The sequence below is a fragment of the Crocodylus siamensis genome, chromosome 10, assembly GCF_052110815.1.
Source record: "Crocodylus siamensis isolate JL-2025a chromosome 10, ASM5211081v1, whole genome shotgun sequence".
Taxonomy (NCBI): domain Eukaryota; kingdom Metazoa; phylum Chordata; order Crocodylia; family Crocodylidae; genus Crocodylus; species Crocodylus siamensis.
The window spans coordinates 72,116,491-72,139,824 of NC_143404.1; the positions used below are offsets into that span (position 1 = coordinate 72,116,491).

The 23,334-nt window shown below is 57.9% G+C and overlaps 1 protein-coding gene across 2 annotated transcripts; it reads left to right on the forward strand.

The window, feature by feature from the left end:
• The first annotated feature begins 1,652 nt into the window (after nucleotides 1–1,652).
• Nucleotides 1,653–22,710, forward strand: HCK (HCK proto-oncogene, Src family tyrosine kinase). 2 transcript variants are annotated; one of them, XM_090064963.1, is made up of 13 exons: nucleotides 1,653–1,783; nucleotides 10,358–10,475; nucleotides 11,026–11,065; nucleotides 11,569–11,668; nucleotides 11,915–12,013; nucleotides 12,577–12,680; nucleotides 13,116–13,265; nucleotides 13,489–13,641; nucleotides 13,820–14,002; nucleotides 15,664–15,740; nucleotides 19,218–19,368; nucleotides 19,770–19,901; nucleotides 21,170–22,710. In XM_090064963.1, exons 2-13 carry the CDS (start codon nucleotides 10,359–10,361, stop codon nucleotides 21,370–21,372), a joined length of 1,509 nt encoding a protein of 502 aa, XP_089921089.1. In that variant the 5' UTR covers nucleotides 1,653–1,783; nucleotide 10,358; the 3' UTR covers nucleotides 21,373–22,710. The 2 variants fall into 2 exon arrangements, with proteins under 2 accessions (XP_089921089.1, XP_089921090.1); XM_090064964.1 differs by lacking the exon at nucleotides 1,653–1,783 and having other exon boundaries at nucleotides 10,287–10,475.
• The last annotated feature ends 624 nt before the right edge of the window (nucleotides 22,711–23,334 follow it).

Here is a 23,334-nt window from a genome sequence, read left to right on the forward strand (position 1 = left end):
GGCCCTGTGCACTGGGTGGCCCCACTAGAGACCCAGCACAGCGGAGAGGGAGTGGAGGTGAAGGGGTCTCTGTGCCCCCCTCCCCACCGACAGGAGTTGACTCCCCCTGGGAGAGGCTGGGAACAAGCACAGCCCCACCAGTGCGAGGCCAGCAGCTTGTCTAACTCTCCCCGCACGCCCCCGGTGCCAGGCAGGGACTCCTTAGCAGGTACCATGGCACAGCAGGAAAGTCAGGCAGGACAGGACCGGGGTGGGATCTAGTCCCAGCCCTGCTCAGGCCCTCAAGCACATCTTGCTTATCTGGGCAAACTGCATCCTAACCCAGAAGCACCTGTGGGCAGACTGCTTAGCTAACCCACCCTGTGCTAAACAGCCCACTCCTGGGGGGACATAGTGATGCTGCCTTGCTGGGAGCACTGTGAGGACCAAGGCTGGGCCTGGTGAGTCCCCTTGCAGCCACTAGTCCTGTCCTGGCGCGGCGCGGTCGGAGCTGCCTGGACGTGGTGCTCCCTGCGGGGCAACTGCTGCCTGCCTCTGGGGAGCTGGCTCAGCCTGGGGCCTGCTAAATGCTAGGCTTGAAAAGTGCCCACGTGGAGGCTGGGGGGACCCGGTCTGAAGCTGGATTCCCGCAGCTGCGCGAGGCAAGACGCCAGACCTTGGAGTCCCAGCCGGGGAGTGGGAAGGTGCTCCCGCTCTCCTCTGCCCTGGCCTGCTCCATGAGTTGCCCAGGCTTGCAGGGCTCTGTGGTTTTTATGCAGGCCCCTCTCTTCCCCCAGCTCCGCGACGGGGCTCAGCCCTGGCTCCCCGCAGAGGGGTCCTCACTAGGCTCCCCAGGCGCTGCCGAAGCCTCAGCTACGCGCTCCCCACCCTGCTGCCTACACCCCGGCTCACTTCCTCAGAAACACCCCCGCGTCTTCACTGCCCTTCCTGCTGCTTCTGCAGCATCTGGCCTCTGGCAAACTTCTGCAGGCCCCAGCGAAGAGACCGCGCTGGGGCAGCGCCTCTCCGCTTTCCCCTTCCCTTTGTGTCTCTCGGGGCATCCCTGCCTCACCTGCCCCATCAGCAGCTTCTAGCTGGGGTGACTCCTCACCCCAGCTGGTACCTCATCTGCTCACGACCCCAGTAACCGCCTCTCCCCAGCTCCCGCCTGCCGCCCACCGCCTCCGGGCAGCATCCCCGCAGAGCTGGTCCCTGCGTCTGCAGGAGAGGGGCATGCCAGGCCTGGCCCAGGAGAGATCAGGATGGCTCCCCACCCGGTCCCTGGGTGCCAGCTGGACCGTGCAGTCGTGCCTTGCTGATCAGCAGGGGGAACTGCCGGGGCATTTCCTCTTTTCTGCTCCCCAGGGACAGCGCGCTGACTGACGCCACTGAGAGTGGCCTCCTCCTCCGCCTACCTGTGCCAGCCCAGTGCTGGGAAGGCTGCCAGCCGGGCATTCGGCGCAGCTGGGCGAGAGCGCGGCCTCGGGGCGGTTTCTGTCGCACCGGGTCTGTCTCGGGGTGTCTGCCTCCGGTTCACCCAGGCCCGGGGAGGGGAAGAGCCGTGGGAAAGTGGAGACAGCGCTGGCAAGAGGAAAGGAGGATTTTTCTGTCTCATGTTAAACCGCGGTGCCCTGGGCTCCAAGTCGGGCAGGAGCCCTGCCAGCTTTCCTGGGGGGAGCTAAGACCCAGGCCATGGCCTAGCCGCCCAAAGGAGAAGGAGCTGACCCACAGCCCTGGGCCCTGGGACCGTCCCACGCACTCGCTGAGCACTTGTCATCGGAGGAGCCAGCTGCAGCGTCCCAAGGTGAGCGATGCCGTGATAACCTCGGGCTGCAGCACAGGAGGGCATTGGAGCAGAGGTCACTGGGGAGCTTAGGAACTGGAGCCCATAGTGTGAGTGTGCACACGTGCCTTGGGGAGGCAAGGGCCAGGGTCACGCGTTATGTGCATGCATGCATTGGGTGCCAAGGGCCAGGGTCATATGTGTGTGTGTGTGTGCATGCATTGAGGGGCCAAGGACCAGGGTCACACACGTGTGTGCGCGTCTGCCTTCAGGTGCAGGTTTCCTAGCTCTGGCTATTCCACCGATGGCTTTAGGATGAGCAGCTAATGTACTCTCTCAGCTGATTTGAAGCCCTTTTTGAGACATCAGGATTTTGCTGGTGGTTTAACAGGTCAACGGGCAGCCCTTTCCCTCCTGTTGCAGTCTGCACACATGTATATGTGCATCTGTACATGCATGCGTTCATGCATGATGTGTCTTCTGGAGAGAGTTGCAATTGCTTGTCTGCGGGTCATATCACCAAGAGCTTGCTGCTTGTGGTGGCTCCTCTGAGGCTGAAGGAGAAGGGCTTTGTGATTGTTGGAGCAGCTGAGTGGTGTCCCCCGTGCCTCCCTGGGGCAGTGCAGCCCTCCTGGCCATGAGGACTGCGGACTAGCTGGTTGCAGGTGAGACGCAGGGCGCAGGAAAGGTAACGATGGAGGTTGCAGCGGCTCCAGCATCCTGGAGAGACAGGAATCTGTGTCCTTCTCTCTTTAGGGAGCTCTCCACTTGCCTCCCCTTTTGGTTGTCTGCCCCTTCCTAACAGCGTGGTTCCCCTTCCTTTCAGTGGCCAGGCTCACAGGGAGGTGGGTGGGGTGCCAGCCCCACAGCGTGCTATAGCGTGTCTAAGGGGGACCAGCACCTGATCACGTTTCTGTCTCCCACGCTTGGCTGCAGATGGGCAAGAGGAGTCTGGAGGGTGGTCACGGGGCTTGTTACACACATTCATAGCAGGGACACCTGCATTGTGTGTGCTTGGTTCACAACCAGGGGGGTGGGTAACAGGTGCTGGCAGGGCAGGATCCTGGGGTTGGATGACACGTGCTCATGTTAAACACCCTCCACTCGGGCTGCCAAGTCATGCAGTCCAATGTCAGGAAATGCCGGACCTCGGGTTGCCTGTGCCCCTCTTGCACACGTGTGTTGACACTACCGGTTTCGAGCCCCTGCCCGGAATGCCCTGTGCCTGCTCCATGTGAAGCTGTCCCACATTTGCTTGGCCTTCGGTGTTCAGCCTGTGGTCTGGACTTGTTTCCTTGTTGGCTTTTCTGTGGTGCTAATTGCTATGGCAGCCAAGAGCTACACAAGCAGGCAGTAGTGATTGGCACGAAGGCACAGAGCGGGGGGATTCTCCCCATTTCGCACGTGAGGAACCGAGGCATGAAAACAAAGGTGAAAAGTTTGCATTGCTTTTGGTGCCCGGTTTGGGATTGCTTGGAGCCTTGGCACGCTATGGTGCTTGGCATCCCCCTTTTCTGTTGGCATCGGCTGCAACTGAGACCCCCCAGCATTTCTCCCAGCCTGACTCCAGGCCTCTGGGGACAGCAGGCCATACCACTGGTGATGCCCCTTGAGGAGTGTAACCTAAGGGGCAGATTTTTACCCTCCAGTGGGAGTTGGGTGCCTAAATCCCTTTAAAAATCCAGGCCTAAGTGACTTGCTCAGCCAGACAGGAGCTCTGGGACAGGCAGGCCTGTCATCCCCTCCTGTCTCACAACCTGGCTCTCCTACCCCTTGGCTAACTGCCTCGGTCACCTGGAAGCTGCCGTTTGGGTCTGGAAATGTTGCCCCTCTGATCCTCCTGCCCAGTTTGTCCATGGGACGGGCTGGCTCTGTCCCCCAGTGCCTTAAACACAAGACCATCCTGCGAGGCCCTGCCTCGGTCACCCTCCACCTCCCTGCTCCCCCACAGGGAGGTGGGTGCCTGCAAAGAACAGCCTTCTTCACATCTGGGCATTGATCCATCCCCAGCTCCGTCTTGCCTGTGCCCCAGAGGAGAAAGCAGCTTCCCTGGAGTATCTGGGCATGGAGATTATTCCAGGTTGGCCGCGTTTGGGTGGGTTTTCACCACGGGGGTGAGCGGCATGTGTCACACAGCTGCTTCCTGCCCACCTCGATGCAGGACAGTTCTGGAGCCGTGAGCGGAAAGGTAGCTGGAGCTGCTTTGAATTCGGATGAATGATATGTTGGGTTTTTTTCTCTAGTCTCGTTCTTGAGCCATTTGGGCTGAAATTAAGCAAAGCCAGATGGGGCAGACCTCTGCATAAACTGCAAATGCCTGTCAAAGCAACCAGAGAATTAAAAGAGAAGAATGGAAAGAGGTGGCACTACCTCTCTAGAGTAACCCAGAGAGACGGAGAGCAAGGCAGGCTCATGGGAGGAGAGAGAGATGCCTGGGCTGGGAGCTGGGGCTCTCGGACCCGTGGAGCTGGCTGCATGTAACGTGTGCTGGGGCCTGGCTGCAGCCAGAGCCAGTTCCCATAACTCAGAAGGAACTTGTGGTCATTGTAAAATAGTTCCTTAATTGTAGCATGGGGGAACTGGCTTTTACAAATAGCCACAAGGCTGGGGTTTTTCTAAGCATTTCTGATGAAAGTTTCTGCCTTCTGCTACCTGGAAGCACGGTTATCTCTCCATGCAAATAGCTCATCCAGATCAGGGCTATGGTCTACGCCTGCTTTTCCTTGGTGTCAGCGGCAATGCCAGGGAGGGGGGGAAAGAGGGCCAAGCCCAAGGTGCTGGACCTCCCAGAACAAGCACACGTTGCCTGGTACTTCACTGAGTCGGATCCCTGCACGAAGGAGCCAACCTGCTTTGTGAGGCTCACCGGAGTGGGGACATGCTCATTTTGTTGCCCTGGTGTTTGCTTCTGCGCGACGTGAGGAGTCCCCGGCCCTGCCATGCAAATAGGGAAATCCAGTAACAAAGGAGACCATTCCTGATGCAGCTGCTTCCAGGAGCCCATTTCCACCCCACCAGGGCTTGGCCCCTTAGAGAGACAAGCTCCTGCACCCAAGTCCCTTCCTCTCTGGGATGCTGTTTGTGTGTGGGGAGGGGGGGCAGGTGGCTCTTCTTGGGGCAACACATTTGCATGTGTGGTTGAGTGACTAGTTTGCTTTAGCTGAGCTGGTGAGGCAACCTTTGAAAGGCTTTTGTGGAGCTCTCATTAGCCCAGCGAGGTGGATGCAAGGCATTTTGATTTGGATAAGGATTGCCCTGCCTCAGGCAGGGGTTGGACTAGACTAGACCTCTGGAGGTCCCTTCCAGCCCCACGTCTCTATGGCTGTATGGCTGCGTCCATGTGCGCAGGTTTTCTCCATTTACAGAGTGTCGGGGGTGTTGGTTGTAAGGGCATAGGCAGACAAGGTTCCTTGGGTAAATGTGATGCCTTTTATTAGACCAGCTGTGTAGCTGGAACAATTGTTCTTTGCAAGCTTTCAGGTACAAACACCCGAAAGCTTGCAAAGAACAATTGTTCCAACTATTTAGTTGGTCTAATAAAAGCTATTGCTTTTACCCAAGGAACCTTGTCTGCCTCCAGTCACAGAGACCCTAGAAGCTTTATTGACCTGCTAGGGCCCTCATGCTGCATCAGTCCATTGAAGAACAAAGTAAAAAGCATTGTAACTTCTTTGGAAGGTGCACTCATTCTTAGGTTATAGAGCAAATTTAAAAGAAAAACACAAACCAGGCAAAAATAAATAATCCAGTTTCATCAGTCCTGCAGTCATCCTGGTTAAATGCACCTCTCCTATTCAAAGCCATCAAACACACTCTAGGCTTCTTGAGTGTCTTGATAGGGCCTGCAGTACTTCAGTGTCTGTCGTTTCTACACCTGAGTTCATATGACCACACCTGAGTTAAGGGTTTGAGCCCTGAAAACAGTCTGCAAGACTGTGAAACAGAAATGCAAGGAAGGGGCAACAGGCAGCACCTTTGAAGGAGGACAGATCATTTGAGTGGTGAGACATCAAGACCATAAGGTGCCCGAGGGAGGCAACACCATGAAAAAGGAGAGAGGGTCCTTTTAAAAGCTGGGACATTAGCAGGAATGGGGTAGATTATGACAAGCCATGGAGTCGGTTGACTTCCTCAGCCGTGGGGGCTGTGTCCCTACCTGCCCACCCCCCTTGGACCTCTGAGCCCCAGTGAAGCTTCTCACAATCCGTCCCCTGTGCCCCCAGCCCCGGGCAGCGCAGAGGAAGGGCCACTAGATCCCAGCACACAGGGATCTTCTTTTCCACCCTCTCTGAACCAGCTCTGGAAGCTGGTCTGCAACGGTTTGGTTCCCCCCCCCCAGCGTCCTCAGCCTGTATGTCCCCCAGAGCCACTCCCCAGTCTCCGGACCAAGTCAATCTGCCTGCGCCCATGTGCTACTGGCGGTTGCAACCATGACGAGTGCCCCGAAGGCCGAACCCGGGCCTGAGCTCCCACGGTCTGAGGAAGACGCTTGTTGCTCCATTGCTGTGAGGGTTTTGCTATTGCTAAAGACCTAGGGACAGTTGCAGTACAGCTGGCATAACTGCTGATTTCAGCCCCTTAGCGCCTGACCTCAGCAATAAATTTGCCCCCCCTCCGGGAGGTTTCCCACATGCAACAACTTGGAGGAGGAAAAAAAAAATCTTTGTCTTTCTGTCATTTGTGGAAGAAGCGCAAGGAGTAGCGCAGGCCTCGGTCCCTTCCCTCCCTGCTCGGTTCTGGGGTTGAGCTTAGCCTGTCAGTGTGGACCGAGGGGGCAAGCACAGCGGAGGATGGAGGGCAGAGTGCATCAGCCAGAGCTGGCCAATACCAGTAATCAAATAGCCGGAAAATCCCAAGGTCCAAATTCTAGTTAAGTTGCTACATGAGTAAAATTTCCCCCCAGTGCTTGCCCCAGGGCGTGAATGTCAAGCCCAGATATTAGCAGCTGGGTGGCTGATGACAGGACTGGCGAGCTGGCCTGTCTCCTGGTGCTGGCCTTCGTGGCCTGAGCCTGCAGAAGGTGTCTGGGCATGTGGAAAGTCAGGATGGTGCCCAGAGTGCCTCTGCCTCGCGGCGGTGACCTGGAGAACGTGCATCTAAGTAGTGCCCAGGGAGACGGTCCTAAATAGCCAGTCCATTCTTTTGCATAGAGACGCTCAGGAGGCGAACAGTGGAAAAGCAAAGGCTCGGCACATCTTGGTCCAGCCCATAGCAGGCACATCACATCCCTCATCTCTGCTGGGGCTGGAAGAGACACATCAGAGGGGTTTACAGATCAGCGTGTGGGGGAAGCTGGTGTTTTGCATCCTGCAGGTGGGCGATGTCTTTTGGCCTGCTCACCTGGACCCTCTCCCGATGCCAAATGCACCAGTGCAAACCATGGGGTGGGGGGTAAGGATTGGATGGTGAATCTCTCCGGAGCGCGTTGCGCAGCTGCAACGCCTTTGCTGCGTCTTTCTGGCTGTGCAAAGCATGCAGGGCCAGGCCCCCCCACCCCACCCCGGCCAGGTGAGTCCCTCAGCAAGGTCTGACATGGGGACCCTCCCCTCCAGCCCAGACCCCACCTTGCTGTCCCCTGCCTTTTCCCCCTCTGAGGCTATTGCTGCCTGGTGGCTCATGGTACCGCACCCAGAGTACGGGGAGGGCAGGGGGGCTCCACAAATCGCTGGAGTGCTTGGAGCTCTTTCGGGGAAGAGGTGGTCCTGGAAGGACCCAGCAAGGATGGGGTGGTGTGGGGGGGGATGTTATCCTGGGCCCTGGGCTGTTTTCTCCCTGATAATTGGAGGGAGGCAGTTGCAGCTCCAAGAGGCTGCAGCGCCCCTTCAGAAACAGGCTTCAGATGTGCCTCAGTTTCCTCTCCCTGCTGTCTGCCTCCGAGGACCCATCCTGGCAATGCTGAGCACCGCCGGCTGTTGCTGCTGGAGGGCTGTGGGCATTTGGGAAGCCCAGGTCTCCTGCGTGGCCTGGCCTGACTCTGCAGCAGGGCTCTGGGCTCAAAGCACAGCAGCTGCCGGGGCTCTGGCATGGGCTGTGGTTCTTGCGTGCTTCCTCCTGCAGCACCAGGCTCCTCCTTCCTCGTGCACCGAGCGAGGTCTCTCTAGGACAAAAGGAAGCTGCTTTTTTCCATTGCTTGCAGCACATTTATTGCTGATGCCTGAAAGAGCCGTGGGGAGCTGGGGGAAAGGGGCAGCATGGCCCTGGGCAGTGAGACGGAGAGCAGCTGGGATGGAGTGGGGGGCTACACGCCAGGGTGAGGGGCTGGAGCTAGGACACAACCCCAGCTTGCACTGAGCCTGCAGAGAGCCCCCGAGACCTTGTGCTCCCCTCTCTTTTTCAAGTGCTCTGCTTTATACGGTGGTTGGCTTTGCCCTTACAGGCAGCTGTGGCCTGTGCCAGGAGAGGGGGGTTCAGTGTCTGCACCAGCATTTCCCCTTTTGCTCTGCCCCGGTAGGGCTGTTAAATGGGAGTACTGGACGAGGGGATGCTCAGGGCCTGGTTCACCCATTGGCTGCTACTCCTTTGTGCAGCTCTGGCAGTGCCCAGGCTGCGGGCACGTCAGCCATTGGGTACAAGACCTTCTCTAGGCTAAAGATGCAGGAACCCGCATCCTTCCCCCTTTCCTTGCCTCCCCTTTCGGGTGTCCCAGCCCCTTTCTAGCAGCACGGTCCCCCTTCCCCTTAACGACCAGGCTCGCAGGAAGGTGGGTAGGGTGCCAGGCTGTACAGCGTGCTATCCCGTGTCTAAGGGGAACCAGAGCCTGACCACATTTCTGTGGCCAGCGCTTGGCTGCGGATGAACAAGAGGAGTCTGGAGGTGGTCACGGGGCTTGTTACACACATTCATAGCAGGGAGACTGGCAAAAAAGAGAGTGGGGGTGCCCAGGTATCACTGGGGTGGCTTTAATGAATGGTGACTTCTGCCCCCCTTTTCCTCCCCTTTTAATGTATGCGTGGACACGGCACCTCCGGCGGATCTGCCTGCATGTCCCTGTGTTGGCAGGGCCCGAGTGCTGCCGGCACTAAGGGCTTTTTAATAGGACAAGAATTATCACCCGTTGTTGAGTGTGTCTGGCAGCTGTGGCAGGCTCAGGCTCTCCGTGGGCCACGTCCTGGGTGCCTACAACCACCTCTCCCTGTTGAATTGAGCAGAAGCTGCAGGTGCCTGGCACCTTTTGGGGATTTGGCCCACTGGGTGATTCAGCTGAGCACAGGCCTATTGCCTCTCGCTCCACTGGGCTTCTCCTGGCACACGGTGCTGGAGGGCCCGGGAGTCCCAGCGAGGTGGACTCGTGGTTGGGGAGGGTGTGGGGAACGTCCGCTCTGCGTGGTCAGCCAGCACCGTGGGACCAGGGCATCGCCCATCGCAGCCGCCTCCTAGTGATGCCAGCCTCCAAAACCCCATCCACGCCTCCCCTGGGACCGGAGCCAGGCTGCTTCCCCTGCCCGGAGACTGCCCTTCCTGGGTGCTTCAGCCAGACCGTCCTCTCCCTTGGCTCCCGTCCCTGGGTAATGCCCCTCTCTGTGCTGCAAAACCCCCGTGAAAGTCTCTAGCCGCCACTTCTCTCTTTCCCAAATCTGAAAACCCCTGGGTTTCATCATGCCGCTTCAAGCCCTGCCGCACAACCATGCGCCTGTGGGGAAGTGGCCCGGCCATCCCTCCCCTCCCTCTCCTGCCGCTGGGTGTAAGCTCCTCGGGGCTGGGATCGGCTGTCCCTCCTCTCCTGGGAAGTTCCTGCCCTGCCTTTGGGCACCGCCGGAGATCACCCACCTGCTCTGCGGCACGAGTCGACTGGGCTTTGCTGTGAAACGAGCTTATCTTGAAGCCAGAGCATTAAGGGGTGAAATGGGACTCATGGCTGTGGGTATGCGGGTATCTAGGGAGTAGAAACCCAGTCAGCACCTTGCCCTGGGCCTGAAAATTTGTGTGAGCCTATATACAAGCAAGCGGCCTCCAATACTGTCGTCATCAGCACTCCCTTGATTTGAGAGTGGTCTCTGCCACGGCTCATTGATGGGTCTTGAGTTGACTTAAAAGTCCCATCCTTGAGCCATGGGTCTGACCGCAGAAATTGCAGGTCGTTCCGCAGGACAGAGCAGGCTGGGATCCTCCTCCTTTTTTCATCCTCCGCCCTCCTCTCTGCTGCCAGGGCGGGACGCTTCACCTAAAAACGAGCTGCCACTTAGTTGAGGTTGCAGCTGCAGTGCCGTTGGACCTGCAATACCATGAGGTTAGCAAGGGCTGAGCGCAGTTGCCCATCCGTACACTCTCGCCCTACAGTGAGCGTGATCTAGGTTTCCCTGCTTTCACCCAGGGGCACCCCTGTACTGTGAGGGAAGGGATGAGCACGGTGCTTCCCACGGCAACTCAACTTATTGCAGCAGAACTTGCTTGTGAAGCCACGTGCTAGGGTTGGGGGCACTGAACCAGGGCACTGAAGACACGTGGCAGCAGGAACAGTGGGAGGCCGTGTCGGAGCAGGCGTGGTGGAGGCTGGGCGGCAGCTAGGGCAGGTCGCTGCGGGTGTCCACACTTCCTTCCTGAGCTGCGGGGAGCCCAGCCACAGGGGCCATCTCGACTTCTTCCTCTCTGCCGCAGGATGGGCTGCATCAAGTCCAAGGAAGTGGGCACGACGATGAAGATCCTGAAAGGCGACTCGGGCCCCAGCCTCCAGCAGGCCCATTACGTGAAGGACCCCACGTCCACCAACAAGAGAGTAAGGGCGACGGGGAAGCTCACGGCCATGGGTCAGGGCAGGGAGGTGCCCAGTGCAAGCTGCAGCCACAGAAGGGTTGAGGATGTGCTGTCCCAGCAGTTGCTCTGGAGGCCAGGCAGCCCCTGGGTGGAGGGGGTTGGTTTCTGGGCACAGTGCATCAGAAAGAGGCATTGCTGCATGAGTGCTGAGAGCCCAGACTGCTCCTGATCCTTCCCGGGGAAAGTTGGGAGAACAAGCAGGAGGCGACGGGGAAGGGAAGCGACCAGAAGCGGGTGGAGGAAGGAAGTTTGGGGACAGGGTCCTGCTGGATGCCAGCAACCGGGGGGCTAAAGAGGAAATCCAGGTTGCGGGTGCCACGTGCTGTGCGCACACACGTCAGTGGTGCGGGTCCTGTCTGCTGGGCACAGTCTCTCCGCCCCACGGGGCCCCACGCCCTTCCCTGCTCCTCTCCCTCCTGCCAGCACTGCAGCAGGACGGAGACGGGTGAGCGTGACCGGACAGTGCCCGGTCGGGTGACAACACGCTCCGTGTCCCTCGTCTTGCCTTCCAGAGCAATGTTTCCAGCGTGGCTCCACCCCCGCCGGCTGACGGTACGTACGGATGAGCCCCCCCGCCGGGTGGGCTGCGCGCTTGCTGCAGGCTTCAGGTCCCAGAGCAGAGCTGGATCTGGGCCCTTGTCTAGTTAGCCGGTAGCTGGGGACTGCAGTGAGGCTTGTGTTCCCCCTCAGTCCCAAGCGCAGGGGGTGCCACTGGTCCGGTGGAGTGCAGATGCATCCCTGGGCCCAGCCAGCCCTAAGGGACCCGGTTCTGCAAAACCCCTGAGTCTGCTGAGCATCAGGGCCTGCTCCTTCCTACACATGCCTGGGGTGGCTGTAAAGGAGTGGGGTGTTTGCTCTTGGTTTTGTGCTCCTTGCTGGGAGCAGAGGGCCCTGAGCTGTTGTAACAGGGGAGCTGCGTGATGTGAATGGATGAAGCTTGCCATGCTGGCGGTGCGCCGAGCGGAGGGTCCCATCCAGCAGCCCCCTGAGAGAGGACCCGGGGGGGCGGGGGGTCTCGTGGCTCCCCTGACCGAGGCGCCCGTCTGGCCCGGCAGGCTCGGAGGACTGCTTGGTCCTGGCTCTCTACGACTACGAAGCGATGCACAGCGGGGATCTGAGCTTCCAGAAGGGCGAGCGCATGAAGGTCCTGGAGGAGTAAGTGCATGTGTCCTGCCCCTGCTCCTGGGGCTCTGCGGGCGGTGAAGGCCTGGCTTGTCGCGTAGGGCCTTGCTGTGGCATTGGCTCTGGTCTAGGGCAGCCCCAGCCTGAGTTCACGTGCCCCAGAGATGCACGAGATGCCTCAGGCTCCTCAGAGCCCTGCCTTGAGCTCAAAGCCAAGCGGCTGCCTGGGCTGCGCGAGCGCGGGGAGAACGAGCTCACGGCTGCCCCTTCTCTCCCCAGGGCAGGAGAGTGGTGGAAGGCCAAGTCGCTGACCACGGGAAAAGAAGGCTACATCCCTAATAACTACGTGGCTCGGGTGAACTCCCTGGAGACCGAGGAGTGAGTGCTGAGGAGTGCACGCCTCTTCTCTGCCCGCTCCGGCCGCCGCTTTCTGCCTCTCCTGGCTCGCTCTGCTGCTCTTCTCCGCTTGCTGCTCCTCTGGACCCGGCAGGACCGGGAGGGCGTTGTCTCGCCGTCCTGGCACCTCTCTACCTCTTGCTTTGGGAGGCAGGGAGCAGCATGAGGGAGCGCAAGCGGGCTCCGCGTGGGCAGCTTTGGTCCCCCTACGCTTCATGCTCCTGACCTGGTGGGATGCGAAGCTAGAGAAGAAAAGGCCTTGCTTTAGGAGCTTCCTTGCTGCTCCCAGGAAGCCCCCGTGGAAGGTGTGACGCTGGTGCAGACCGGGGCTCAGGCTGGAGTGGGGACAGGCGCCTTGCTTCTGCAGGGGAAGGCCCTGGGGAAGCGGGGCTGGATGGATGACTCTTCCCTGGGCAGGTGCCCTCCTCTGGGGGGGTTCGCTGTCAGCCTGGCAGCACATGGGGCATGCCCGAGGGTGGGAAGCCTGGGACCCGCCGCCTCATGCCACCCTGGCCGCCGGGGCCGTCTCCGGTCTCGCCCTGCAGGTGGTTCTTCAAAGGCGTCAGCCGGAAGGACGCTGAGCGGCAGCTCACGGCCCCCGGGAACATGATCGGCTCCTTCATGGTACGGGACAGCGAGACCACCAAAGGTGAGAGAGTGCCCGGGCTGCGGTCTGTGCGTGGGACACGGGGAAGGGGCTGGCCCCGCTCTCGGGGTCTGAGTTCGTGTCCTGAGCCGCATCTGAGCTCCTAGTCTCTGCCGCAGGCTCCCATGTAGTCAAAAGTGCGGGGGAGGCCTTCAGGAAATGAGGCCGAGGCAGACTTTATCTGGTTCTCGCCTGCTCTCACCACTTCCTCGTGCCCGCGTGCGAGGGAATTGCTCTGGCTGCAGGCTGAGCTTCCCGGGAACGAGCTCCGAGCCATGACTGCACCCGACAAGGGGCCACGGGAGCCGAGGGGAGGCAGGGAGGCGGGGTGAGCAGAGCCCTTGGTTGGGCAGCACTGGGGCTGGGGGGCACAGCGGGCACCTGTGGCTGCCTGCTCCCTCCAGGGCCTCAGCCGGGGCTTCCCCGCTCTCGGCCCAGGCTGCTACTCCCTGTCCGTGAGGGACTTCGATGTGCAGAACGGGGACACGGTGAAGCATTACAAGATCCGGATGCTGGACGACGGCGGCTTCTACATCTCCCCACGCAACAGCTTCGCCACGCTGGGAGAGCTGGTCGACCACTATAAGAGTGAGTAAGCGGGATTTCTCCAGGCCCCTGATCCCGCTCGTTAAGTGCTGCTCCCCTCATTTGGCATCTTTCGGGGAGTGGGTTACAGGTGCTCTCTCCTCCTTGGTCAATGGTTCAAATCCAGCTCTGGTCCGTCAGGCGGACGAGTCCTTGGCCCCGAGCTGCTGGCGTGTGGGTTTGCTTTACCCAGGCCTGATCAGCAATGCTCGCTGCTCTTTTCCAGACCAGAGTGATGGGCTGTGCCAGAAACTCACGTTCCCCTGCACGGCGCCGAAGCCCCAGAAGCCTTGGGAGAAAGATGCCTGGGAAATCCCCCGCGAGTCCCTGAAGCTGGAGAAGAAGCTGGGAGCTGGGCAGTTCGGAGAAGTGTGGATGGGTGAGAGCTGGGCGGTCATGTGGACGGGCAAGGATGGCCCTGGGGGGTCAGGTGCTGTAGGAAGGGGGGGTGCTAGCACAGAGGCCTTTCCCCAGCTGGGCTCGTGCTCTGTATCTGGCTGGCGGGGGACCATTTGCGGCTCAAGGCCTGCCCTTGACGAGCGCCCCGTCCCTGCCAGCCACCTACAACAAGCACACCAAGGTGGCGGTGAAGACCATGAAGCCGGGCAGCATGTCCGTGGAAGCCTTCCTGGCGGAGGCCAACCTCATGAAGACGCTGCAGCATGACAAGCTGGTGAAGCTGCATGCGGTGGTGACCAAGGAGGAGCCCATCTATATCATCACCGAGTTCATGGAGAAAGGTGCGTCCTGGGGGTGGGGATCCGTTGCCCCACGGTTAAGCTTGCTGTGCTCCTGGGCATCCCCAGGGCTGAGGCTGTTTGCCTTGCTCCTCTTGGGAGCTATGGGAGCACATTGCCCGGCCGGAGGCTCATGCAGCACAGCAGGATGCACCATGCCAGGGGTAGCAGTGGACATCGTCTTCCTGGACTTCCGGAAGGCCTTGGACACTGTCTCTCACCCCGTTCTCATTAAGAAGCTGGGGGCTGTGGTGTCGACACCCACACAGTCAGATGTGTTGCCAACTGGCTGGAGGGAGCACCCAGAGAGCGGTAGTGGATGGGTCCTTCTCAGCCTGGAAGGACGTGGGCAGTGGGGTCCCGCAGGGCTCAGTCCTCGGGCCCGCACTGTTCAACATCTTCATCAGCAACTTGGACGAGGGGGTAAAAAGCACCTGTTCAAATCTGCTGATGACACTAAGATGTGGGGGACGTGGGCACACTAGAAGGAAGCAACAGGCTACAATCAGACCTAGGCAGGTTACAGGGGTGGGCGGACGAGAATAGGATGGGATTCAACACAGACAAGTGCAAGGTGCTACACCTCGGGAGGAACAACCGGCACCATCCCTACAGGCTGGGGAGCTCCCCTCTTGTCAGCACGGAGGCGGAAAGGGATCTGGGGGTCATCACTGACTCCAAGATGAACATGGGCCGGCAGTGTGGGGACGCGGTCAGGAAGGCCGACTGCACCTTGTCGTGCATCCACAGATGCATCTCGAGCAGGTCCAGGGGGGTGATCCTCCCCCTCTATGCGGCACTGGTCAGGCCGCAGCGGGAGTACTGCGTCCGGCTCTGGGCGCCGCACTGCAGGAGGGATGTGGACAGCATGGAGAGGGTCCAGAGGAGGCCACTCGCATGGTCAGGGGCAGCAGGGCAGGCCTTATGGGGACAGGCTGCGGGACCTGAACCTGTTCAGCCTCCACAAGAGCAGGCTGAGGGGGATCTGGTGGCCCGTTATAAGCTAGTCGGGGGGGACCAGCAGGCACTGGGGGAGTCCCTGTCCCCCCGAGCACCGCCAGGAGTGACCAGGAATAACGGTCACAAGCTGGCAGAGGGGAGATTCAGACTAGACATCAGGAGGCGCGACTTCACAGTCAGGGTGGCTAGGGTCTGGAACCAACTTCCAAGAGAAGTGGTGCTGGCTCCTACCCGGGGGGTGTTTAAGAGGAGGTTAGATGAACGTCTTGCTGGGGTCATTTGGCCCCAGTACTCTTTCCTGCCATGGCGGGGGGTCGGACTAGATGATCTGCTCAGGTCCCTTCCGACCCTAGAAACTATGAAACTATGCAGCTGGAAAGACACGATAGAGGAGTGGAGAAAGGGAACAGGAAACGGGGAAGACGACAAGCACATGCAAGGGCACGTGGGGCTGGGCTGCCCTGGAGCTAATCCCTCCCCCACCCCAGCGGGGCAGATAGCAGGGGTGCTGTGACCCCCACATTGTGAGGGGCCCCAAGCCCCTCTAGTCCTTGCTCCACAGATGAGCGGGACTGAAGAGCCCGGTGGTCTCTCTCGTGGGAGCATGGAAAGAGCATCCAGGCTGCTCGGAGCCAGGGCCACGGGCAGGGACCCCCTGGCTCTCGGTGAGACCCTGTCCTGAGCCCCCCCTCCCCCCTCCACAGGCAGCTTGCTGGACTTCCTGAAGAGCGATGAAGGGAACAAGCAGCCTCTCCCAAAGCTGATCGACTTCTCCGCTCAGGTAAGGAGGGACCCTGCCGGGGCTGAGAGGGGCTCTGCTCCTGGCCGGCGTGGGGGCAGGGAAGCTTTGGCTCCAAATTTGGGGCCGAAGCTGCTGAGGAGGCCCTGATAGGCATGAACACAGCTGGATTGTGGGATGCTGCTGGGTGCATTGCTGTGTGTGGAGGGGGTCTGAAGGCAGGCTAACCCATCGGCCCTGGGGCTGGTCCCTGAGGGCGGTGGGGTCTGGAGGACTGGCATCCTGCAGCTCCTGATGCCTCCTGCCCCTAGAGTCAGTGCAGCCGTGAGCCAGGCATCACTCCTGGGCCTGCTTCCCATCTGACATGCTGGGGGTGGGCAAGGAGAGCCAAGCTGTCTGCACCCCACTTCTGTGGCCTTTCAAAAGGCTAAGAACAATCCTCCCCCATCTCCCAGGGGGCTCAGAGCATTAGCAGCTAATGCCTGCAAAGCAGCTGGAAGGCAAAGTGCTCCGTTAGGTTATGGGAAGGAGGTGGGCTGGCACCAGGAGCTGCAGCGATTGGCCTCTTGGTCACCGGCTTCTGGAAAAGTGGCACACGGGAGCGTGTTTCATGCTCGTTGGGGCTGGGACAGGCTCCAGGAAGGATCCAGTTGTTCAGGGTCTAACAATGCCGGGTTGTGCTCCGGATTTGAATATGCAAACTGGCCCGCTAGCACCCCAGGAAAACGTGCGGGTGGTCAGGGAGGGGCTGGTGCTCTCCCTGCCAGCAGAAAGGATGCCTGGAGATAATCCAGCGTGCCTCCCTTCTCCGGTCCCTTCCGCCGGGCTGCTGTGCTCGCCCTGCCCTGCAAAACAACCGGCCTCTTGTTCGCAACCGTCCCCCGCCCCGCGGCCAGCTGTGCGCAGCCTGGGAGCAGGTGCGCGGCAGGCGGCCTTGGCAGAAAGGGAAGTTGCTGTTTACTCATGGTTAACCCCTTAACTGTAGCGTGTGCACCGGGACTTGTTTCCCTCCCGTTCTGCAGCAAGAGACATCCCTGCACATGTTGCAGTGGGTTTTTCCCTCCTTCGTGTGGGTGCAGGAGAGGGGAAAGCCAGACTCACTTCTGTCCCCCCATTTTGCTCTACCCCGTCTCTGGGAGGCAGCTAAGGTGACCTGGCTGCCAAGCTCTAGCTCAGATGGAGCAGGACCAGGAGCTCTGGCTGTTGACAGCTCGGTGACTAGTCCTGAACCCATTGTTCCTGCCCCAGGGCTCAACCAGGTCACTGGGCTTTCCAGCCTGCTGTTCGGAGTCTAAGATCCACCAGCTCTCCTGATCTGCAGCTGTTCCCCACGGGTTAGGAAACAGTGCTAGACATTTAGGGGACTTGACACATGTCAGCACTGGGTTTGTGCTGATCATCCCAAGCCCCTTGATGGCTTGGAGAGATGGAGCCGCTTTGCAGCTAGCTCACATGATGCCACGGTTACATTCTCACGATGCCGCATACGGGTGTGTTGCAGAAAGTCCATTTTTAGGATGAAGGTTATCACTTCAAACTGGTTCTATCCGTGCATCTGTCACACGAACTGCGTTTAGCCATGAATGCAACCAGTCATTATTTACTGCAGCGTTTTATGGCCCCAGTCAATAATGGACTATCTTGTTGTGTAGATTCACTTTTGCCTGTTGGTTTATTGTGGCTCGGCTTTTGTATCCTGTGTTACAACACACACAAGTGCTCCCAGCCCTCCAGCCAATGTTCACACTTTGGGCACAATCGCTGCATGTAAATGAAGTCTACAGAGCACAATGCAGTAGCTATATATAGCAGTTCTGGATTTTCACAGGTGGCACCTTATCCTACGTGCTTGTCACTGCATGCTCGGCTGCTCTCATTGCTAGCAGTGATGCCGAGCACTAGGCTACAGTGCACTGCTCTCGACACCTGCACAACTTTACGGAGTAGTCTGCTGAGACGTCCGACAGGGACGAAGCCCGTCAGCTGCTCTGCGTACAGCTGTCCATACAGGCAGCCAGGCTCCATCCACCGCTCTCTGGCCAGGGGACTCCAAATTTGCTAAGGACTGTATTTTTTGAGAACATTTTTCTTAGCCTGTTCCCTGGGCAGCCCAGAGAGCTGTCCCAGCCTGGCTTAGGAGGGTGCAATGCTTTCACACCTTCTGTTTTTCTGGGCAAATAGCACTAAGTTTGGCAACATCCAGGGTTGTGATGTCGTTGGGGCGGTCAGAAAGAGGCATTCAGCATTTGGGGCTTTGCAGGATCTTCCTAACAGGCTGTTCGTTAGCGGTGGTAGCGTGCACGTGATGTCATCGCATACAGCTCCTATACCCAGGGCATGATTTATATACACCTGTTAAGGCCTGGAACATTCAGCCCCTCGGGCTGTGCTGTGATGTGCAGGGCAGATAGGCAGCCGCACACGTATCTCTCCCAGGGTCTTTGCAAGGAGCCTTGGCAGGATGCTTTAGTCTGGGCACAGAGGTGCCAGCTCTTGGGCAGCGGAATCTGCAGTGCAGGTCTGCGCGGGGAGCAGAGGCCGAGTGCGTGCGAGTCCCTCGGCGTGCAGCATCCCCTCTGCGTGGGCAGCACTTCTCTACGCCTGGGTGTTCAGACCCGGAAGTCTCTTGGCCTTGGCCTTGGCCTCCCCTTGCAGCGGGCAAGCGCCACCTGCTGGTTCTTCTCCAGTCCGGTCGTGGCCGGTTCGCAATGGAGCGTGTTCGAGGTGCTGCGATCTGCGTTGCTCCGGGCCGGTCCCAGTGCAGCATCTTGGCTGTGCCCTTAGCTAGCTCAGGTGCCAGGTATTGGCTCCTGCCTGCCATCTGTCTGGGTGCTGCATCTCCATCTACATAGGAGCTCAGCGCGCTGCCTGCTTTTGAGGTAGAAATTCCCCATAGAAATTGCATTTGTCCAGGCGCGCAGGCTGGGGGCCCTCGGCTGAGATGGCGCCCTGCATGCAACTATGGCAAAACCTGGGGCCGCTTAAAGCTGAATGCTAGCAATGCGTGGTGCTGTCACATGAGGCCCCTCACAAAAGAGATGGGTCGTGATCGTGCGGACCACCGCTCACATCTGGGGGCTACGAGTCCACAGGATGTATCTGCACCTTCCTGTGTGGTCCTGTGAGTCCACGTGCGGGGCTGCTGGGGAACAGGTGAGATGCGAGTTTGTGGCCCTGGCCAAGACTCTAGCAGTTCACTGGATGCCATCTCCAACTGCCCGTTGCCTACAGGCCAGTGTGGTTCGTAGGCACTTGCATAGGTGCAGGTTTCACGCAGACTCCCGGACATTCCTGTTGGCTCTTTCCCTGCCCCAGAGGTCACGGGGTACCTTCTCCCTGCTCGTTACCTAGCATCCTCCTGGAAAGCACCGCGCAGCCCACGCTGTCGCTGTGCTCTCCCCTGCTTTCCCTGCGCTCTCTCTTGCTCCATTAATAATCTTGCAGCCCTCTGGGGCCATTGGCTTTGACAGTTAGGGAAAGTTTCAAACTCCGTGTGTGCTCCCTCTCCCCTTCCCACAGATCGCAGAAGGAATGGCTTTCATTGAGAAGAGAAACTACATCCACAGGGACCTGAGGGCCGCCAATATTCTGGTGTCAGCAATGCTGGTGTGCAAGATCGCAGACTTCGGCCTGGCCAGAGTCATCGAGGATGAGTACTTGGCGCGGGAAGGTAGGGTGCTGCTGGGCAAAGGCAGCCTATGGAGCACGATGAGCCTAACGAGATTCAGACAGTCACGCCTGTACTGGGGAGGGGGCTGGTACCCCGTGCTTAGGGCTCCTGGGGTCCCCTATGGCAGCTGAGATTCCTTCCTCTCCCCCTATCCTATGCACTGGTTGGCTTCTGTTTTGTGGGGTTACATGCTTTTTGTGCTGCTTTTGAAGCACTGGACATTGGCTGGCTCCGCTGGGGCTCCTAAGAAGCAGTGAGACCCCTTCAGCTGGGTGGCTGATGCGCATAGCTCACATGTTCAGGTCAAATCAGCTGCCAGATGTGGGGGCAGGGAGGAATTGATTCTCCCTGGCCCTGTTTAAGATGCCCTCTATTGATTCTGACGTGCTGTGTGTGTCCAGGTGCCAAGTTTCCCATCAAATGGACAGCGCCAGAAGCCATCAACTACGGGTCTTTCACAATAAAATCGGACGTCTGGTCCTTTGGGATCCTCCTGATGGAGATAATTACCTACGGACGTATCCCATACCCAGGTGAGAAGTCCTGCCTTATCTCAGGGAGGCCATTTTTAGCTTGGCTGTGTGATCTGCTGCTGGGTGGTGTTAGAAAGGGGTGATAAAGAGGGAAAGAGACCTCTGAACTGCAAGCTGGGAGCCGTTCTCAAAGACAGCATCCTCATGCAGGGGTCAAGGTGACAGTGTTACATTGAGCAGTGAAAAGCAGAGTACCCAGGGTCTGAAATGGTCTAGGCTCCAACCAACATGCATTATTCATGCATATGCATCTGCCAGATGTCATCCTGGAGGGGATACAAACCCACCTGGTGGAGGTTAACAGGCTACCTGCAATTGGCTTGTCCAAGGCTGCTCTGTCTATTGTTGGAAGCACTGGGATTAAAGTACCAGAGTTGGCACCTGGCCCTGCATTCAGGCCTAGCTCGTAGTGCTTCTGCCTGATATAGATTACAGATAGTACGAACTGATGCATTGGTTTGGCGCCAGAAGGCTGGACCCGGTGTTTAGCAGGGATAGCAGTGGCTGCTAATCATCATCATCAGGAACTCTCTTCTTAGACTAACCTGTCTCTGGCACTTTCCATCCATATGAAACGATTCTGCCCTGATTCTCAGCCAGGCTGCTGTGGCACACTGGGGTACCTTGAGACCCTTTCAAGGGTGCAGCAGAGTGCCATGCACTGCTAGCACCGTTTGGTGTGCCACCCTGTCTCACAACATGAAACCAGAGATTTCAAGCAGGAATCGATGGTGTTAAATGTGTTCTGACCTGTCATGGTCATTCTGAGATCTTTGCCATAGCTGAATTGCTCTATTCATTTTCTCTAGTCAAAAAATTAGTGAAAATAAACAGAGCACGTTCTCCGAGGGGACCTCAAGTCTAATAAGGGGCATCTTGAGTCTAAAAACATTGAGAGCCACAGGGGCAACTTATCTCTGTGAACTGTACATGAAGGATATTAGGCCCTAAGAGTGATTGGGGAAAGGCCAGTTCTGTGTCCTAAAATGACCCTTACAACTCATAGCCCTGGAAGACACGGCTTAATAAAAGGCTCCTCAAGTGGGGAGTTAAGGCCTTTGTTACAAGTATTGGGCTTCAAGTCTGGTTCACTGAAAAGCAAAACTGCTTGCCATCTGGCAACCGTTGCCTAGCACAGCAGTGTAGGTGCTCACCACTTACTGGGGGGGATCATGTCCCCTAAGATGTCATGCAATCGTGTTTCAGCAGCATGTAAATGTTGATGTGAAAGCCCCCATCTCCTCCTATTCCCACCCGTTGTTTTCCAGGGATGTACAACCCAGACGTGATCCGTGCACTGGAGCGTGGGTACCGTATGCCACGCACGGATAACTGCCCGGAAGAGCTGTATGACATCATGATGAGATGCTGGAAGAACAAACCAGAGGATCGCCCCACCTTTGAGTACATCCAGAGTGTCTTGGAGGATTTCTTTACCGCAACGGAGAGCCAGTACCAGCATCAGCCTTAAGGTGGAAAATCCAGGGCAGGCAAGGAATAGCCATCTACCATGCATACCATATGACCTGGAGCATACAACAGTCTCTTCCTCCCCTGCTCCATCCTTCTCTTCATCGTCTTTGCTCGTACCCTGGCACTGTCAGCCTGCTCTTAGCAACCAAGGATTTCCTGATGCAGTTCTTGGGAGGCAAGAATGCAGCGGCTTTGTGTGGGCTGAGTGATTTTTGGATAAGCTCACTGGGACTTGGACTGGAGACTGGCTCAGAAAGCCCAAATGCAGCAGAAAGTCTCTGCAGGTGGCACTGTTCCTTGCACTTCCATATTGAACCGATGCCTTCACAGAGTGGAAGGCGGCACTGCGGTGTAGGGAGCGCTTTCTCTCTGAGGACTTACCAAGTTGTGTGATTTGGACCCTCTAAAAACAACTAGGGCTTTTCTTTTTGTCCAAGGGTAGCGCTTTACACAGACAGGACATCAGAGCCAATGGCACAAGGCATCATTCTGCTCTAACGAGCCTCCTCCCCTCACACGGTTTAAAACTAGTTTAGTTTTGCTCCCCATCTCAAACTGTTGTGTGCTGGAGCTGTGTGCTATTTAATCAGCAGCTGGATTTCTGCCCCCTCCCCGGAGGTGGCTGCATTTTGGGGTCCGATTAGGAGGGGGAAGCTTGTAAAATGGTTTGTTAAAGGGTGTGTATTGCAGTGTAAAATGGTCTGAATTGTATTTAACCACGTTGTGTATCGACTTCCTGGGGGCAGGAACTATTTTTTTCTTTAGAAAAGATGTAAAATGCCTTGCACATTTTTTGGTACTTTATTGTTTAGAAAGCAATTGGCTTGACTTTTTTTTTTTCTTTTCTTGGTTACCCAGGGGAATGACAGCACAATTTGCCACTGGTTTTTGCAACTCCTTTTTTGGAGCTGTTATAATTTATCTTTATAATGGCAGCCTGATACTAAGACTGCCTGGCTGAGAGCCTGTTTCCTAAAGACTCACATCGGGAACAAGAAACAGATATGAAATAGTCTCCATCACAGTTAACCTTGGTATTTCCAAACCCTTTTATCCTTATCTTCCGGGCATCCCTTGCATAGTTCAATAACTCACAATGACACCAAGAAACCCGGCATTTCTTTCACCAAGTATTTAAAGAGATGGGGGTTTGGAGAGGGATGAGGCGATGACAAGGATTTTAAAGCCCTTGAAGGTTTGTAATTCCTTCCCCCCCCCCGCCCCGCCCCCATGAACTGGCTCAGAAATTCATTTTACTCGATTTTTTTTAACAGAGAGAGATGTAGTAGATGATGTGCTTCTATTCCAGCTTGGATTTTCAGTCAATAAATATTTAAAAGGTATTGCCTCTTGCGGCTTTCTCTTAACGGCATGTACGCTGCCCGCCGGCACCAGCCCCGCTTTCTCTCTTTGGGCCAGTGAGGGGCAAATCCTCGCCCATTGAAGCCAGGTCCTCGCAGTGTCTTCCCACCCTGAAGGCCACTGGTCCCTTGGCCCCAGAAATCCTGACGGCAGCCCCTGCTGAGGAGGCCCCAAACAGAGGTGGAGATGTAGACAAAAGGCCCAGGCCTGCACAGTCTCCTCTGCTCTGTGCATTGGGGCTCGTGGCTTTCGGACATGGTGGCAGAGGCTGGACGCCACTGTGGAGCAGCGCTCTCGCGCGGGCCCATACCCTTGTGAGGGGGTTAGTGGGTCTCCACACGCATCTTCAGCAGGGAAGTGAATTAACTCCTCCGCTGTCGAGTGAATTAACTACCCCTCTGGGGCAGGAAAGCTGCTGTCTCTGCAGGGGAGGGCTGGGGCCTGCCTCTCCCTTCTGCGGCTTGAGTGCTGCCCTCCCCAGCCCTGCACTTGGCCCGGAGGAAGATGCTGCACGCACCAAGCCTGGACCGCACACAGCAGGGCTAAGGGACGTGCCCGAGGCGGCAGTGGCAGAGCCGAGCAAGGGCGCTGGCTGCTC